This window comes from Zingiber officinale, chromosome 5B (genome assembly GCF_018446385.1).
Source record: "Zingiber officinale cultivar Zhangliang chromosome 5B, Zo_v1.1, whole genome shotgun sequence".
Taxonomy (NCBI): Eukaryota; Viridiplantae; Streptophyta; class Magnoliopsida; order Zingiberales; family Zingiberaceae; genus Zingiber; species Zingiber officinale.
This window is the reverse complement of record NC_055995.1, coordinates 138,826,984-138,846,696: the sequence shown is the minus strand read 5'-3', so window position 1 is coordinate 138,846,696 and position 19,713 is coordinate 138,826,984. Positions and strand designations below refer to the sequence as shown.

Genomic DNA, 19,713 nt, shown 5'->3' with positions numbered 1-19,713 from the left:
ATACTATAAATAAAAATAAAGAAAATAATAATAATTAATTAATTATATTTGATTTTATAATAATATAATAAAATTTAAAAAAAAAATCTCTCCATCACCAAATATGGTGATGTGAATAGTGCAACACCATATTTATGGTGGGATTTGGTGTATGGATTGGAGCAATTTGGTGTTAAATTTATACTAAATTTGGTGTTTGGTTGATGGATTGGAGATGCCTTAAGATTTCTCTTCTATGGTTCAGGCTTTCCTCTTGGTTTATAGTGTTCCAGATTAAAAATTTTAGATGCTTATGGGGGTATATTATATATATTTATGGTTCAAAATTTTAAGATTTAGGAGTTGAGTCATAACGGATTTAAGTCAATAAGAGATGTTTTAAGGAATTTTAAATTTTTAAAATTTAAGAAAAAAAATAAATAAAAAACAATGCTGGATTGGCCTCGACTAAAATTTTAAAAAAATCGAGGTGTCTGGATTAATTTTAGGTGCTCTATTGATATATCGCGGATTATTCTGCATAGAACGATCCATTACTTATCATTACACTATATATATATATAAATACATGGCGAATGAGTTAAAAAATGGCAGAACCAAACCGCTAAACCTTAGCATCATAATTCGTAGAATCGTGATTCTACGTAGAATCAATTTAGGATCAGAATCAGATCAATCGGAATCAAGTCGTATAAACGTATGATCTTATCTAAAATTCTAAAAATTTAATTTAATATTTGATAGAATAATCAAATACTAAATTAATTTATATTTAATTAAAATTATCATTAAATAAATTAAATTAATAATAATAGTATTAATGGGATGAAAATATATAGAATAAATAAATATAATTTATTTAAATTTAAAATAAAATTTATATTTAATGGGTTATTTTGAATAGAATGGGAAGAAGTTTTTTTTTTAAATTGTCTCATTTAAAATTAGGAGTGGAGTAAATCAATTAACAAATATTTTAATTAAAAACCTAAACTTTATAACATTCACTGTGCCGTCACTTTTCCCTTCCACACTTCGGTGCCCTCTCCTCGCCCGATCGCCGGTGCTCCCCTCACCCACCGCTGCAGCCGTCGCCGGCGCCGACGCCTTCCCCTCTTCTCCATCCAAGCCGCCGGCGTCTTACCCTCTTCCCCATCTCAAGCCACCGGCGGCCGACACCTTCCCCATCTCAAGCCACCGACGCCTTTCCCTCTTCCCATCGCAAGACGTCGTCTGCCTCCGCACCGCTGGTGTCGTCCCGCCGACGAGAACGCCTCCATTGTCGCGGCCCACCAACGAGGATCCCTCCGCTGTCGCCGTCCGCCGCCCGCCGACGAGAATGTTGTCCGCCTGTCCGTTGTTTCGGTTGGTTGTGAACTTTTTGTCCTCGCCTCATCTCCCGGCGATCTGATCTCCTCCGCTTGGGATGGTCACTTGCCGTGCTCCATAGGTCGATCTTGCACCTGGACTTTCGTAGGCAAGTCTTCACTATCGGGCGCACTCTGGGTTGATGGATTCCGGCGACAGCGTCGATGGGAGCCCGGACGAGCCAAAGACTCCCAACAGGGGTAGATCGAAGATGACTAAGAAGGAAACTGAAAGCGTATTGAAGCAGAGTAATATTCATCTGAAAAAGTGGCTCCCCTGTGATAGTTTTTCGCTTTGCTGGTTTTTTATTGGGACCTTTTTTACTTGTTTCTTTGCAGAATCGCCTGCTGAGTTCTTCGCTGAGAACAAGAACATAGCTGGATTTGACAATGTAAGCTGTAACAGTAGCTGCATCCATTCCGTTATTTCTTTTGACGTATTATTTTTGCCTTTTATTTCTGATGGGCAGTTTATTTTTGATCAACTTACAAGTTTTTGTATCAAGTGAACATCTTTACCCCCCACCAGCCTGGGAAATCATTATACACTACTATTCGAGAACTTGTGGAAAATGCTCTTGACTCTGCTGAGGCAATTTCTCAGCTTCCAGATATTGAGTTAGTAATGTAAGAATTTTTTTAAAAAGTAAAATTTCTTAGTTATATGTTATCAAATGGGATTCTCCACTCCTGGTATATGTTATCAAAGAGTTCACATGCTTATAGTTGTCGTGAGTTTTGTTTTACAGGATAACGGGAGAGGAATGCCACATGATGAGATACCAAACATGTTTGGAAGAGGTGTGATTCTATTGATATGTGCCCAGAACTTCATGCCAGACTTACTGTTTTCACATATTTAGAAGACTGCAATCTTAGATTTGAATTAATGTGAACCATGCTAACTTTATTTGGTTTCTTACAGTTCTTTCTGGTACAAAGTATGGTTTGAAACAAACTCGTGGGAAATTTGGACTTGGTGCAAAAATGGTACCTTGGTTTCTTTTGCATCACTCTTTCACATTGTAGAGCATGGTAAATGATTTTTAGTCATACTCATAGATGCTTGTTTCCTGTAATGATAGTCCTTTTTGAAACAACCATGAAGGTTTTTTTAATTCAGTAATATTCCTTTATGTGAGTTCAATCTACAGGCTGCTGGTAGCCAATATGGAGTTTGAACTAGAAATATGATGTTGACAGTAATGAAACCCCTTTCTTCCTGAGCATGATTTATGTCACATTGCTAGTTGTAATGTTCTCATCTACTATTTTTTTCTTAGCATGTTTGAATCTGTGAATTTGGGTAATATTAACATCTGCAGAGCTTTGAATCTCGTTGGTCTGTTTTCTTGGTGGATGAATCAAAAGGGAGAAAGGAAGGGAAGGAATAATGATAGATGAAAAAAATAATAAAAGATTCATGTTGATCATCTGCTTCTTTGAAAAGTTATGGTCTGTCTACTTGGGTACATGAAAAGAAGGGGAGGGAAAGAAATATAAATGTAGGTTAAAAAACATTAGATTTATGTGTTTTCTTGGTTCTTTCCTCTCCATCCCCTCTCCCATCCTTTATATTTGAAATGAGCACCCTTATCCCCTCCTAGTCATAAATACGGCTTAAATTTTAATTTTTCTGAGTCAATATGAGTACGAAAAAAAAATCTTACTTAACAATGCTGGTTTGTTTCTGTATTCTAAATGTTTTTTCCCACTCCCACATAACCACAATTGATGTTAACTCATGCTTTGTCTGTGGGAAAAGTATTGTGCTCATTTGCCACAGTTTCCTTTGTTTTCATTCTCGAAAAAAATTGGAATCGTTGATCATAGTTTATGCCACTGATTTAAAAAACAGTTCATGCGGCTGCATATGCTTCACCTTTTTGTATATGCCCTTACACATGCATATATAATCACATTTGATTGTTATTTTGAGTTTGACCTATAAGCTAGTGTATTAGTTCAACCCAATTGTATAGATTTGGAACAAATGGGTTATGAATACAACAACCAACAATAACCAAGCCTTATCTCACTAGGTGGGGTCGGTTATGAATAAGATAATTAATTTAATCTAAACAGAAAATCAACTAAATGGTAGAAAGAGATTTTTTTTACTAGAATTGTAATATTTATTAAGAAACAATTATTTGTTAATTTAGGTAAATGTTCCTACACAGACATTATATTTTTGTATATAGTTAAATGATAAAAACTTTGATATTGTTTGAGATTTGATAATGTTCATGTTATAACTAGAACCATGTTTTGTGGACTTATTATATTAATTAATCACGTAACAACTTTTAACTGCATGATATCATTAATATTTCAATGTTTGTTAATAATGACTGCAGCTGCATCAAAATATACTTGCACATAATGCCTATTTACTATGTGACGGTCTTATGTATACCACCAACATACACTTTTTAAATCATTGTTTATTTCTGGGTTATATCTATTATGCTGATCCCGACAACATTGGTTATGACTTCAATCATGTTACAAAGTAGTTGTATAATTTTGCACTTGCTGTTCTCTGATAAAAACCCAGTTCCAGATGTGAACCTGGGTTATGGAGGAAACATGCTGGATTATTTGGATCATGGGGGAAACAACCCTAAAACATGGATTGTATATTCCAAGAGAGCTAAAACACAAAAGGGAAAGTAAACAATTTATATTGTAGAATTAGTTATATCTTTGTGACGGTTATGTTTTCATGTTTTAGAGTATGTGTGTGGTTATAAGTTGGTGGGAAGTTAGTGGGGAAGGGGTTTAAGAATTATTATCAAAAGAGATTATGGTCTTTGGCCGGTGGAGAGAGTTTCTCTATCAGATTCGAGTGCTTTTGTTGTACTGTTTTTGTTAACTCTAATACAATTATGTGTGTTTCTTTATTCTGAATTTTGGAGCCCTAACATTAGTCCGACCTGTTGGATGTAAGAGGGGTTGTATGCTTAGAAGGAATGCCAAATATGTCAGATAGGGTTAATATTTTGGAAGAGTGGGTTGACGCAAGAAGGAAGTATGGAGGAAATCAGAGGTATTATGCAACGATTGATGTTTGAAGTACAATAACATGGTTCTCTTTTACAAGAGATCAACAAGTAATTTAGGTACAAGGGTTGAAGCAACACCATTGAAAGGGGCATCCATTTCTGTTGATCAATCATCTCAATCTGAGCCTCAAGAACATCAAAGTGATCAATTGGAGGAGTACAGGATGTCTATTAAGAAAGTAGAATTACCAATGGTGGATGGTTGGGATCTAGTGGCATGGATTACTAGGGCTGAAATTTATTTCGAAGTCCAGGATACTTTTGATGAAGTTAAGGTCAAGTTGGCACATGTACATATGGAAGACTTTACCATTCATTGGTTTAATCTTATTAAGGAGACCAAAGTTAATCTAACTTAGAAAAAACTTAAACGCGCTCTCATTGTCGTTATGGAAGGTGTAGACATGAAAATCCTTTTGAAGAGTTGGCAGCATTAAAACAAATTTTAAATGTGGAAGAATTTATTGAAGCCTTTGAGTTGATTAATTTACAAGTTCCATGTCTACCAGAAGATTAGTATGTTGACTATTTCACCAGTGGATTACAACCTCATATCTGAAGAAGAGTTCGAACTAAATCCATTGTCTAGAGGGCACTTAATGCGAATGGCAAAGGATGTTGAAGAGGAATTGTTAGAGGAAGGGGGATTTCACAAAAAACATATGGGAAGGAGAAGTTATGGAGCAATTTTAGCCATGGCAGTGCTGGTCTGGGAAATTTTCGACCATATGTTGGGAATAATTCAATTCAAAAGAAATTGGGTCAATCTTTTCAAATGGACAGAACTAGTACAATATCAGGATGGGGTTCCAACATGATTCGTGACTCTAAGAAAGCTAGTAAAACAGGTTCTGCATCAAATAGAAATCCTTCTTTCTCCCAAGCCTCGACGGCACGAAAAGGAGGAGATAAGTGAGGGTTCATGGAAAAATTCAGAGGAATTCATTCCATTTCTTACCTAGAATTATTGGAACAAAGGGCCAAGGGATTATGCTTCAAAGGTGGTGAAAAATTCCACCCACTTCACCAATGTGCAGAGAAACAATTGAAGTTATTAGTGTTAGAAGAAAATAAAAGATTAAATTTAGATGGAGAGATAGTGGGTCTTGAGGCAGAGACTTTAGAAGACGAGAAGATGAGGAGTTGGAGTGTAAATTTATGGGATTATTGGATATGAATTCAGAGAGGACAAATGACAATAGAACCATGAAGTTAAAAGCAAATTAATGAGGATTGATATTGTGGTGTTTATAGATAGTGGAGCCAGCCATAATTTTATTTCTCCTCAATTAATTGTAGCTCTCGGATTGAAGGTGTAAGAAATAAGGAAATTGGGAATTAAACTGGGTGATGTGTATAAAGTGTCTACTAAAGGTAAGTGTCCCGAGCTATACATTCGCTTAGGAACTTTTGAGTTGAAATCAAAGACATATGTATTAGAATTGGGAGGTGTAGATGTAGTCTTGGGAGTTTCTTGGTTGAAAACATTGGGGAAAGTTGTAATGGATTGGAAGGAGATGACCATGCAGTTCCATCATGAAGATCTTTTAGTTACTCTGCAAGGTAAGTTGGAGGCAGTGAAGAAGAGTAAACAAACAGAAAAAAGGGGGTCAGAATCCTGCTTCCTATATTGCCTTTTGCAAGGGCATTCTCTTACTATTGATGAGTTTTTATGGGTAGCAAAGGCAGTTCCTTCTTGAACAACATTACCACTAGAATTAGAATTGAATGCATCACAACAACTGGAATTATCACTGGAAAGATTTTCTGCAGTTTTCAAAGAAGAAAACAGGTTGCCGTACTATTGCAAGAAGGGAAGATTCGTATTTGTGTGCATCCATACTGTTACCCACATCATCAAAAGAAGGAAATCGGAAGATAGGTTCAAGAAATGTTGCAATCGAGATTTATTCGGCCTTGTGTAAGTTCTTTCTCTAGGGCACCCATTTGGGTGTATCAATTGGTTACCTTCACTAGGGCACCCATTTACATGTCTGCGCCAAAGTGCTTCTAGCTGATCGATGATGGCTGAAGAGATTGCCTAACAGACATCGTTCCAGTCGCGACTGGTGCCCGAGGATCCGATGAGTCTCCATTGCTTGTGGAGTTGTGGTGGCGATATCAATCATGGATGCTGAACCTTCTCCCATCTTTGTTCACTCAATTCAATGGATCGAAGTCTTCTAAATCTCCTTTGCCATATCTTTCAAGCCCAAGAAAGAATAATCTGTGACCTCTTATTCAGTAAAAGAGGTTATAATACAAAATTTTGTTATTAACAATCTGAATGACAACGTGTTTAGATTCAAATCGGGATTAACAATTTTATTTCGCTTTCATATTTTATTTTCAGATTTAGCTTTTATAATTCATTTGCGGTAGCACAATTTGAAGGGATTGCCTAGTAAGAAAGCTGCTCGTTGTGGGCAAGAAGCAGGACAAGCCGCGGGCTACGACAGAACCCCAAGACGGCGCTGCTTACTCACCATAAAGCAAATTTACCAAACAGTGCATCTAAAGTTTTAAATTTACTAAAAGACGTATATTATTTTACTATTTATCAAATGACGCATCTTTTCAAGTGCAATTCCCATTTTACTCTCTTGATAATCTGACTTTATCTATCGTTTTTCTTTTCTCTATCATTTTTCTCTCTCTTCTCTTTTTTGACAGGCATGCAGAACATATGAATAACATTACATATGATTTAGTCAATTTTTAATAAAATTTTAATACATTTGAAAAGTCAAAATAAATAATGGATAGCATATTTGAACTCCTTGAAACCTCAAAAATATACTGGAACTGAAATGGGTACAATCGGAGCTCTCTAGGTCCATTAGTGGGTTTTGCAATCCACTAAAACTGAAATGAGTATAATCGGAACTTTCTAGGTCCATCAGTGGTTTTCGGTCAAAATCCACTGATGGACCTAGAGACCTTCGATTGCACCCATTTCAGTTTCTATAGATTTTTGAGGTTTCAAGAAGCTCAAATATGGTATCCATTAGTTATTTCAGCTTTTCATCAAAAAGAAGAATCATCAAAAAAGATCCACCCCAGGTTTGATATTGAATGATATCAGGCCCACATTGGGCCTGATATGATTCTATATCAGGCCCAACATGAGCTTTTTTGACGATTCTTTCATTTTACATGTTAACGTCTATGAAAAGTCGAAATAAATAATGAATACCATCTTTTAACTCCTTGCAACCTTACAAATCCATAGGAATTAAAATGAGTGCAATTGGAGCTCTCTAGGTCCATCAGTGGATTTCGGTCAAAATCCACTGATGGACTTAGAGAGCTCCAATTGAGTGACAACAGATAGATTGAGTGACAAACTATTTACATTGCTCACCAGTGGAACAAGATCAAACCAAATAGACATGATTAATGTACAACATCAAAATTATTTACATAAACTCGAGCATCTAAAGACCCGGAAAGCATATGAAAGAACAAGCTCAAGTTTTCTGCTTCCACCAAAATAAAATAGTAATGTCACAATATTCTGAATAGGGAGAAAACAAAGAGAGTACCTTGTATCCTTGATCTAGGGTTTCAGAAAACTTCGGCATTAATTTTCACAGATCGATCCCGACAGCCGCTCAATCTTCACCAAAATCAATGGCAACACAGCACAAACTCCAAATCATCGAAGCAAAGATTAGGAAGAAGATCCAGAAAAGGGCAGAGGGAGGGAGGGAGGCGGCGGGGAAGGCGACGATCTGCTGGATCAGCTGCCCAAAGGCGGTAGAGAAGAGGCGGGTGAAATCCTTAGATTTTGTAGAGTATTTATTTATTTATTTATTTTTATAAAAAGCAACATGAACAATTCCCAGCGTAGCACGAAAGTGGACACGACATAAGTCACGGAGAATGTTTTTTGAGCTAGCGACATCATTCGATGTGAGTGAATCATTGGTTTTGTCATTGAAGGAGCTGTTTAGTAGGGGATATTTATTCAATGCCATTGACAAAGACTATCAGAAATGAAAGATACACGTGCTTCACATTCTGATTCTTATTTGCAGTCTGAAATGTTGCTTTAAGCTCTATAAGGGCATCAAAATTTATTTTCTCAACTTAGTGAAAGTGTGGCACCTTTCCCGCCATGGTCATTGATTTAACCAGGTGACGTGTGGCTACAAACGAAGGGCCGCTGCTAAGCCAGGCGACGTGCAACTGCAAATGAAGGGGCCGTTACGGTGATGCCTTGCTAGGCGACGAGCAGTCGCTTTGCTTACGGTCGCATGCGAGGGAGTCGCTGCCTCGCTAGGCGACAAGCAGTCGCTTTGCTTACGGCCACACACGAGGGAGTCGTTGCCTCGCTAGGCGACAAGCGATTGCTTTATGTGTGGTCGGACACGAGGGAGCCGTTGCCTCGCCAGGCGACGAGCGGTTGCTTTGTATGCGGCAGCACATGAGGAAGTTGTTGCCTCGCCATGGGACGAGTGGTCGCTTCACGTGCGGCCCCACACGAGGGAGCCGCTGCCTCGCTAGGCGACGAGCAGTCACTTCATGTGCGGCTGCACATGAGGGAGTCGTTGCCTCGCTAGGCGACGAGTGATCGCTTCATGTGCGGCCGCACACGAGGGGGTTGGTGTCTTGCCAAGCTGGTTCACGCGCCGACCGGGATTCTATTTTAATGATAAATAAGAAATTTAGGATTTCCTTTGAGCTCCTCCTTGCTTGCTGCGGAGAGAGAAAAGAAGAGCTCCTCCTTGCTTGCTTGCTTGCTACTGAGAGGGAAGAAGAAGAACTCCTATCTTGCTGTGGAGAGGGAAGAAGAGATCATCCCTGCTTGATGTGGAGAGGAAGAAAGCTTCTCCTTACTTGCTGTATGAAGGAAGGGTCTTGAGTAAAGGAATCGGCGGTGGGGAAAGGAATAAAAATAAATAGGTTGAGTTAAATTGTAATGACATTTATAAATTTTGTATAGGTGGTTTAATATGATATTTTATTTTTAAAAATAATTCTGTAAAATAAGTGTCATTAAAAATTATTTATAACGATATTTTAAATTATCACTAAGAAAATGTTGCTTTATTTCTTGTAGTGTGAAAACCTTGCCCAAGTAAATCTTCAGTTCAGCTGGGTGCCAAAACCGTCATCATAAGTACTTATATTGTTTGTTAATGACCTTTTGTTTAAACTTTAAACGATTGCTGCTTCTTTTTTGTCAATTACAGATGCTAGTATTTACTATTATTTGGAAAGGTTCATGGACACAACTTCCACATCTTATTTGTCATAAGAATTAAAGTTCACTTTTTTTTTATGCAGGCAAGATTTAAGGTGGAAAAAGAACCTGAACTTACTCATAGAGTTTTCTTGGATGTTGATATTGATGGCCAACATTTAGGTATATCAAATATGAGGCTTAGGTCTAAAATTAAATTTATTTATCTTCAGTTGAACTTGGGATTGCTTTTATTGTTAATATTCCTCTTCCCATTCATATGTTCTGTAAAAAAGGGCTATTTGCGGCTCCTAGCATTGTTGGGAGAACTCTTAAATTGGATGAAGCTACAGAAGATGGCTCGTGGTTGTCAATGGCGAGAATTTGTGTTGAAATTAATGTGTTGAAGCCAAGGGTAGAAGAATTTTGGATTGGTATTTGAATTGAAAGGAGATTACAAAAGGTGTTGTATGAATGATTGGCTACATACTGTTTACAATGTTTTCATCTGGGTCATTCGGAGGGTGAGTGTAGGCTCAATGGGAAACATATTAATTTTGCAAGAAGGCTCGTGTTGAAAGAGCTTAATAAGGGTTGGGAAACTGGGGGGAACAGTTGACTGATGAGCAGGCTGTTGAAGAGGATGAAGGTTCTTGATGATACTGTTTTGTTCAATGAAGGAATAGGATCGAAACATGTTTCAGTAAGGCAAGAATGGGTAAAAAAAAAGCTAAGACTGTTGCTTTTGAAGTAGGTCCTTTAAAAGATTTTGAGGTGGAAAATTCTTTTCAGGTGCTAGATAGTTTGGAGGAGGATAGGGTGGAGCAGCAGATGGATGATATGTGTTTGGTTGGCAAAGAGGGGGATCAGAGGCTGCTTTAAGAGAAGGTTATGTTGGGGGAGTTTCAAGGGGACAAACTAGTTAATGTTGATCCTCCAGTGGGTATTTTAAAGAGGTCAAAGGCTGCTAAAAAAGTTAATTACAGAGAGACATGCATGCAGGGGAGAGCTCAGGGGCAGAAGGATGTGGTGGATGCAACTCAGGGAATCTTTGGCACAGGATTTTGGTAATATGATATAGATGATACAGGGCAGGGTGATGGTGAAGTTTCAGCTGATATGGAGGAAGAGTTGAGAATTTCCAAGTCATTCGTGGAATTGGAGGAGATGGAGAGCCTAAATCTAGGTTATATACAAAGAAGTGCTTCACAAAAATCTGGGGACAGTGAAAGAGCTATTAGTAAGGTTTCGGATGGTGTTAAAGGAATGGATCAAAGGATGACTAGAAGTAAAGCAAAGGTTTTGAGAGCTTCCGCATCTGCGGAATTTTGATATATGGCAGGTCTAATATGGAATATTAGAGGAATTGGACATGAGGCATCTATTAGGAGAGTGCACTTTCTTAGGAGGTATCACCATTTGAATTTTATAGGAATTCTTGAATCTTTTATTTCCTTGGACGAGATTACAGTTACTAGAAGATTGGGCCTCCATTCAGCTATTTCAAATTGTTCAGGGAAGATTTGGTTCCTTCATGATGTTAACATTGATTGCAACATTGTGATCGATCATGAACTGTTTTTGCATATGAAGTTAACTTCACAGGTTCTTCCTAGTGTTTTGTTTGTAACGGTGGTGTATGCTAAATGTAGTTGTGTGGAAAGAAGGATTTTGTGTGAAAAGTTACTAGAAATTAAATTTGCTTCGGATGATGCTTGGTTGGTGGGAGGGGATTTTAATGTGATAAAGGATGCAAATGAAAGATCTGATGGGATTTTGGCTAAAACAGGAGCAGTGAATGATTTCAACAATTTTGTAATGTTATCAGGTCTGTTGGATGCTGGTTTTGTGGGAGATAAGTACACTTGAACTAATAATAAGATTTGGAAGAGATTATATAGAGTTTTTGATCTCTCCCTCTTGGAGTAATAAGGAGGTTGTGGTAAAGGTGGAGCATCTCAATAGAGCCTCATCTGACTATTGTCCTTTATTGATTAAGCTTTCAAGTTCTCCTCCTTCATTGTCTTCATTTACATTCTAGGGAATGTGGACAAAACATCACAATTTCCTTTTGATTGTTCGGCTGAATTGGATGTTGCTAGTTTCAGGGGTGGTCTACCAAAATTGCAGATTAAATTAAAGAGATTAAAAACTCATTTAAAATGGTGTAATAAAGATGTGTTTGGTGATATACATGATAATGTCAATTTGGCATAGGCTAAGTTTACTGAAACTGAAAAGATATATGATGATGCTGCTACTGTCAATATCAAGCTTCATTGTTCAAAACATTAGATATGGAGGAGATGGTCTAGAAGCAAAGAGCTTGCTGATATGTGGGCTGGAGATGGGGATAGAAATATAAAACTATTTCATAATATGGTGAACAAAAGGAAAATGGCTAGTCGCATATTTGGGATTTGGGAAGATGGCATTTGTCTAGAGAAACCTGAACTCATTCAAAAATCTGGGTTGAAGTTCTTTGAAGAATTATTAACGGGAGAGGAGTTTGTAATGAATGATGATAATTTAGAGAAGATTCCTTCTTTGTTTTCTTCTGAAGATAATCAGTTTTTGTTAAACCTACCAACTTTGGAGGAGGTTAAAGGTGTGGTCTGGGAGATGAACGAGGATGGGGCTGCTGGTCCTGATGGATTTTCTGTGATGTTTTATAAAGTGTGTTTGGATATCATCAAGGATGATGTATATCAGGCAGTTTTGGAGTTTTTTAAAGGGGAAGCTTTTCCAAAGGGGATAGCTGCTACAACTCTTGTTCTTATCCCCAAAGTTGATAATGTACAACAGTGGAAGGATTTCATGCCCATTAGTCTTTGCAATGTATCAAACAAGATAGTTTCAAAGGAGATAGCTAAGACGGAAGTGCATTGATGAATAAGTTGATATCTCCATCTCTAAGTGGTTTTGTTAAAGGAAGGTTATTTTTTGATAATATTCACTTGGCACAAGAAATGAACCATAAGCTGAATTATAGAGTTCGTGGGGATAATCTTATTCTAAAGTTGGATATGGCGAAAGCTTATGACAGAGTACAGTGGGCCTCTTTGTACAAAGTGATGCAGCCATTTGGTTTTTCCATGGCTTTTATAGGCATCATCAAGAGATGTATTGAAGATTGCTTGTTTTCTGTTAAGATTAATGGTTGCTTATCAGGTTCTTTTCATTCCAAGAGATGTCTTAGACAAGGAGATCCATTATCACCTGTATTATTTGTTATTGCGGCAGAGGTTTTATCAAGGGGGCTAGATATTCGCTTTTCCAAATTCCCTCTGTTGTATTTTGTATCCGGTTGTGATCTTAAAGTTTCTCATTTGGCTTATGTAGATGATATCATGATTTTGATGAATGGATCCCTTAATTGCATCAAGAAAGTTAAGAGTTTTTTGGTCGGTTACATGAAGAACTCAGGACAAGTAATAAATGTAAGAAAAAGCTATTTTTTTTCCCTCAAAAAGTATCAATGCGTCAAGAAGAAATCAGATTAGATGTGCCACTGGTTTTTCTGAATGTTCTACTCACCTAATTTATTTGGGGGTTCTGTTTGTTGCTAGACACAGAAAGTCAGTGTTTTTTCAGCCCTTGATAGAAAGGTAAGGAAGAAACTTTGTGGTTGGAACATGGCTAGACTTTCTTATGGGGGTTGGTTGGTACTTATTCAAAGTGTATTGAGTTCTTTAATCTTTACCAATTTATATGCTTCAAGTTTTATTACCACCTATTTGTGTGCTCCATCAATTGGAAATGGTTTTTGCTAATTTTTTGTGGTCATCTAATTCTAAAAGAACTCATTGGATTGCTTGGGATGATGTGTGCACACCAAAGCTGGAAGGGGGCTTGGGAGTAAGGAAACTTACTGATGCAGCTATAGCTGTCTCATTGAGATTGTGGATAAGATTCAGAGAGCTAAATACTCCTTGGGCTTTTTATCTAGACAAAATGTATTGTGGCCTGTGGGGTCAAGTAGCCCAGTGAATGTGCCCATCAAGAGGAATACCTCTCCTTGGTGGAAAAGGTTAATGAAAATCCGTATGGTGGCTGAACAACAGATTGGGTGGAGATTGGGACAGGGACGTATAATTTTTTGGCATGATTCTTGGCTGGATAAGGGTCCTCTGTTCATAGATAATGATATTGTTGGTTCTCCTAACATCTTGATTTTTGATTTTATGGATGACAGGATGGATGAAAAAGAAGCTGTTTGTGTTTCTTCCAGCTGAGGTGGTATATGAAGTGGTTGAGATGGCTATACAATCAAATGTTGCTGATACATTAGTATGGAAGCCTGCTGTAGATGGGTGTTTTTCACTTAAATCAGCTTGGAATCTGGTTAGACAAGTGCAGAGTCAGAATGGGGTTTGGGTGGCAGTTTGGAGCAGATTACTGTCTTCAAATATCTCCATTTTTGTGTGGCGTTCCTAGAAGAAGAGGTTGCCTGTAGATGAGGTGCTACAAAGGAGGGGGGTGTGCCTTGCTTCAAAATGTCAATGTTGTGAGGCAATAGGGATCATGTCTTCTTTGATAGTGCAGTGGCTATAGAGGTATTGTGTTTCTTTGCAAAACTTTTTGCTGTGAGCGGATGGAGGGTTTTTGAGAGGTGGAGGATTGGCAGGGAGTGGCCTCGGGATGGTCATGTGAGGGAGGCGATTCCTTTGTGATTTGGTTTCTATGGGTGGCTAGAAATGAGGCTAAGCATCAAAGGGATAAAGCTGTCTGCTCCAAAAATTATTAGAAATGTAACTAGATATCTGATGTTGGATTGGCTGCAGGGAACATCAGAAATAAACATTGGAGGTGCTTTGGTTTGACAGCAAGTATGTTGGGAATTCAGGTGAAAGTGGCAATCATTAATACTTATGAAGTGGTGTATTGGAGAAAGCCAAAAGTAGGTTTTAAATTGAATCTGATGGGTGTGCCAAAGGGAATCCAGGGTCCTTATCTTATGGAATCATTGTTCGAGATCAAGAAGGTAAGGTGTTGGTGGCGAAACAGGGCAGAATTGGGGAGGGCTTGAATTTGAGAGCTGAATTGTTTGGCATATGGAGGATTCGAGGTCTGTATTGAAAAGCAATATTTTCCTTTGTGGCTGGAATTGGATTCAGCAGTTACTTTGAAGGCTATTGAAGCATCATGTTTTGGTTGGGAGATTAGAAATATGGTTCTTAAAATAAAGGAAGTTATTAAGAGTTTTCAAGTTCAGGTTTCTCATGTGTTTAGAGAGGCCAATGCCAGATTACCTTGCTAACCAGGCATTTGATTTCCCTGTGGAGAGGACTCCATCTGGTTTAGAGATAGGATGCTCTTTGGTATTTGTAGAGTGAACAAAATTGGTTTGCCTTACTTGAGAATTTCATGTAAGTTTTGATAGGCAAGGGTGGATCAATGGAGGAGGCCGAAGGCTTCCATGAAGTAGCAAGCTTAAAAAAGAGGAACTCTGACAGGGGTTTTCAAGTTTGATTTAATTGCGTTTGGTGATATTGGCAATTTTGTTTAGAGCTTGCCTGTTATGAGTTTGGTGTGGAGTCTTCTTTTTTTTGTGTACTTTTGTAAATTGCAGTAGGAGGTCAGGAATGGCCCCCCTTGTACTGTGATTCTCTCTTTTAAAAAAAAATAAATAATTCTATTAAAAAATTAAATAAAAAAAATAAATATTCCTCTTTCCATTTTGTGTCACAAACTTATCATTGTCATGACCCTTGGGCAACCATTAAAATTTAAAAGACCCTTTCTTTTATCCTTTGAACTAAAGTAGTGGTCACAATTTTTTTTTGGATTCAGGTGTTCTATTTCTCTTCTCTCTTTTTTTTTTCTTTCCTTTTTTTTTTGTAATTGACATATTTACACCTTCTCACCCCTACAGCTTAATTGGCTTCTGTTTTGGATTGATATTTGGTTGGTAATATATCTGTCTTAACTTCTATAGAGAGCCATGAAAAAATGGAACATCTAAAGTAAGTTCTATTTCTCATCGTTTTTTTTTGTAGTTGACATATTAACACTTTCTTACCTCTATAGTTTATTTGGATTTTGTTTTGGATTGATATTTGGCTGGTCACATATCTGTCTTAACTTCTATAGAGAGCCCTGAAAAAATGGAATATCTAAAGCAAGTTATTTTTTGATTGAAGTTACACTTTTGCTTCCTTCTTTAAGACCATCTTAGAGTCATTTGTGTAGGTCCCTTTGGAGGTCGGCAAGAGGGGAGGGGTGAATTGTCCTACAAAATAAAATTCGAACCTTTCTCGGATTTCAACTTTATAATTAACACTTGTAATAAATAAATAAAAGAGGCTAAGTAAAGAAGAATAGACACCAGAGTTTTACTTAGTTTGCAATCAGGGGATTGCTAATCCAAGGAATGTAAGCGCACTATCTGATTCTCCTCTGAGCGGAGTAGCCTTTTTACAATGTTGACAGCACAAATGAAAAGAACAGAATTGGAAGCACAGAAAGAATTGATTACAAGTTCGTTGTTTCAAATGTACGGATTAGTACTTTATTTATAGTACTGGTCCGGGCGCCCCCGGGGGGATAAATTTTATCCCCCAACGGTCAGCTCGCGATCAGATTCGATCTGGTCAAATATGAACCCCCGGGCGCCCGAAACCATTCCGGGCGCCCTGGAATTGATCCGAGCGCCCGGACCTGTTAAGTCAACAAAGTTGACTCTGGTCCAGGCTCTCTGCTCCGATTCAACTCGTCTCAATTCGGCTCGTCTTGGTCCGGGTCTGTTCGCTCCGGCTCCGCTAGTTTGGGTGATCTCGACCTTCCGGAATATGGCTCACCCGAACCCATGTTCCGGCCTTCTCCTCGAGCAGTCTTCCTTCTCGGTTTCTCGTCCCTCGAGCGCCGCGCACGCTCTTCTCGTCCACCGGTGTACTCTTCCGCGGACACCTCGTCCCTCGGACGCACCGAGCTCGTCGGCTCTCTCCCGTGCCGTCCTTCTCGCTAGCCGCATCTTCCGCTCGACTTCCTGTGTTCCTAAGTTCCTGCACACTTAGACACAAGGATTAAACAAACGCAGGACCTAACTTAGCTTGTTTGATCACATCAAAACACCTTGGGGTTCCAACAATTTTCCCCTTTTTGATGTGAGCAACCCAAGTTAAGTTAGGGTAAACATATGAAATAAAAATAATTTATATTCAAATAAGTCCAAGTATTTTTCAAATGAAAAATTATATTACCTCCCCCTAGACTTAACATACTTCTCCCCCTTTGATCACATAAAAATTGGGGTTATAAACAAGTCTAAGGTAAATTAAAAAAAAAACTTAAAGTGTAACATATTAAAAAATGTCTAAGTAAAGACACTTTTCAGAATTTTTCTTTCGAGAAAAGGAAAACATTTTTCAGATAAAAGAAACAGTCATAAGTGTTAAAAAAATTTTAAGTTTGAAACTTATTTCAACATTCCCCAAAAAAAATTTCTAATTTAATATTCATAAGAAACAATTCTAAGTCAATTTTAAGCAAAATTATAAGGTAAAAAAAAAATTCTAAGTTAATTTTTTTTAAACAATAAAAAATAAAAATTCTGAGTTAATTTTTATAAAAATTTTTAAAAAAAAATTTCTAAGTTAAGTTAAAAAAAAATTTTAAAATATTTTCTAACACAAATTGAATAATTCTTTTTAAAGCATTAAATAATTTAAATAAATAATTTAAATTAATGCTTTTTCAGTTTAGTCAATTAAACTTTTCATTTCGATACTTGGCTTCCAGGTCGTGGTGAGGCACTAGGTCTTCTTGGTTATTGGAGCAACAACCACTTCCTTAAACAAAGCCTCATAAAGAAATTAGTTGTTTAATTTTCTTGCTGAAAATGCTAAGTGTGATGTTAATTTTAAGTTAAACAGGTTTTTAGAACCCAGTAGAGGTTCCTACCTACAGGATTAACCAAGTATTTCCTAGGTATATAGATTTTTGATATATTTCTAATTTGACTTTGATGAAATCTATAATACCAATTTAAACCTCTATAATTTTTAAAAGTAGAAATATTTGAACCATTTGATTTTTTCAATCGTTCTATTTCTTCTTTTAGCTTTTCATTTTCAATTTTCAATTTTTAATTTTTTAAAATCCTTTATAAGACATGATTTTGCCAGAATTCTCTTTGTTTCTAGAATTTCATTTTCTAATTTGGTATTTTTATTTTCTAATTTATACATGGATTTAGTCATTGCCTTAATACCAGAGTAAAGTTCATCAGGGGGTAAGAGACATACCTCACTTACCATTAGACCTGACCACGGTTCGGAATCGACGGTTCGACGGTTCGGAACCGCCGGTTCGACGGTTCCAGGCAAGTCGACCATTAACCTTAACCGCCCAAGACGGTTACGGTTCACGGTTCAGAACCGCCGGTTCACGGTTCGGTTCACGGTTCGTCACGGTTCAAGATTAATATGTTAATAAAAATTAAAAATTAAAAATTAAACATTAAACATTAAAAATTAGAAATTAAAATTTATTAAAAAAAGGGCTTGCACTTATTTAAGTTGCCTACGTATCCCTTTAGGGGAATCAAAGCCCACGTAGTTCTTTTACATTTTTACCCATATACCTTTGAAAGTGACATTTTCATTCACTTCCATTTCCTGTTCCTATCGTATTTGTTCCTTCGATATCAAAATCTTCAACTTCGTCATCCGAAAGTTGCATTCCTTAGATTCTTTTCTTGACTTTGGTTCAATTGTCGAGTAATGCTTGAGCTTCTAATGAGTCGGGAGATAAAGTTCATCGTCGTTCATCTATTATGTTACCACCGACATTGAACGTTTGCTCCATATCAACGGTTGATATGGTACAAGCTAAAATTTCTTTCGTGATCATAAAGAGCACGGGAAAACTTTGAGCGTTCTGTGACCACAATTTTAAATTATCGAAATTTTCGCTATCTGCTTCATTAAAATCAAAAGAAGTTATAAAATATTCTCAAGTACATGTGGAACTTGAGATCCTCGTGGACGTGTTGTTCATTCAATAAAAATTGTGCTTTTATAAGTTTTAAATTACTATTAGTAGTTTGTTGTATTGCGGAAATATTAGTTTGTGTTCTATATTTTACATAATATTGATTATAACTATCATATAAATAAATTTTAACATTATATATAATATTAATTGGATTAAGAGAAGAATAATTTTTAATTGGAATTAAAGCATCATAATATAAAATTAATATTTCAGATAAAACTGTTAATTTAAATTTAGAATTTAAAAATATAATTAAATAAATTTCAAAAATAAAAAAAAATCTATTTAGTTTTCATAATTAATATGCAAGAATATAAAGATTTATTATTAATATCTTCATTTAAAACTAATATTATATTAGAAATTTTTTTAAAATTAATTGAGCAATGGAATAATAAACACCGGAAAGTTGTTCGGTTGTATCATTAAATACTTTTAAAATTTCACAAATACTACTACAAATATTCCATTGTTGTGAAAATAAATATATATTAGCATTAGTGTTTTGTGCAAAAAATGAACATAATAATTCTTTATATTGAAATGAATCTTGTAATAATTGGTATGTTGAATTCCAACGTGTTGGTACATCACGTGAAATTTTTAGGTCTCATTCCATTAATTTTACAAAACCTACCCCATTGTTTCATTATAGATGGATGAGACCATAAATAAGAAATTGCAATTCTAATTGGTTTAATATAACTTTCTAAAATTTTTAAACCATCTTGAACACATAAATTTAAAACATGGCATACACAACGAATATGAAAAAATAAACCTCCAATAATAGGTTGACAAACAAATTTTAGATCATCTATACAAGCGGTATTAGAACTAGCATTATCTAATGATATTGAAAATATTTTATGAGTTAAATCATATTATTCTAAAATTAAACATAATAATTGTGCGATATTATGAGCATTATGTGATTCATCAAAAACTCTATAAGCTAATAATGTTTTTTGGAGATTCCAAGAGTTATCGATCCAATGGCAAGTCACACCCATATACGAATGTGTTTGCCAATGATCACTCCAAATATCGGAACATAAAGAAACTTTATTATCTAATTTACTAAATTCATCAA

General features: G+C 36.5%; 1 protein-coding gene across 13 annotated transcripts; it reads left to right on the top strand.

The window, feature by feature from the left end:
• Positions 1-1,010: 1,010 nt before the first annotated feature.
• LOC121986356 (DNA topoisomerase 6 subunit B-like) lies at positions 1,011-15,196 on the top strand. 13 transcript variants are annotated; one of them, XR_006113390.1, is made up of 8 exons: positions 1,011-1,365; positions 1,451-1,616; positions 1,707-1,759; positions 1,861-1,994; positions 2,117-2,168; positions 2,293-2,357; positions 9,728-9,806; positions 13,819-15,196. XR_006113390.1 is itself a non-coding variant. In XM_042540249.1 (8 exons), exons 5-8 carry the CDS (start codon positions 2,132-2,134, stop codon positions 14,058-14,060), a joined length of 423 nt encoding a protein of 140 aa, XP_042396183.1. In that variant the 5' UTR covers positions 1,011-1,365; positions 1,451-1,616; positions 1,707-1,759; positions 1,897-1,994; positions 2,117-2,131; the 3' UTR covers positions 14,061-15,196. The 13 variants fall into 13 exon arrangements, 8 of the variants coding, with proteins under 8 accessions (XP_042396183.1, XP_042396184.1, XP_042396182.1 ...); XR_006113389.1 differs by having other exon boundaries at positions 2,293-2,402; XM_042540249.1 differs by having other exon boundaries at positions 1,897-1,994.
• The last annotated feature ends 4,517 nt before the right edge of the window (positions 15,197-19,713 follow it).

Bases quoted from the DNA above. Each gene is read 5' to 3' on its own strand.
- LOC121986356 (XM_042540249.1), top strand. From the start codon at position 2,132: ATGCCACATGATGAGATACCAAACATGTTTGGAAGAG. The intron at 2,358-9,727 runs GTACCTTGGTTT...TTTTTTATGCAG, and splicing joins TTGGACTTGGTGCAAAAATG to GCAAGATTTAAGGTGGAAAA. The intron at 9,807-13,818 runs GTATATCAAATA...TATGGATGACAG, and splicing joins TATTGATGGCCAACATTTAG to GATGGATGAAAAAGAAGCTG.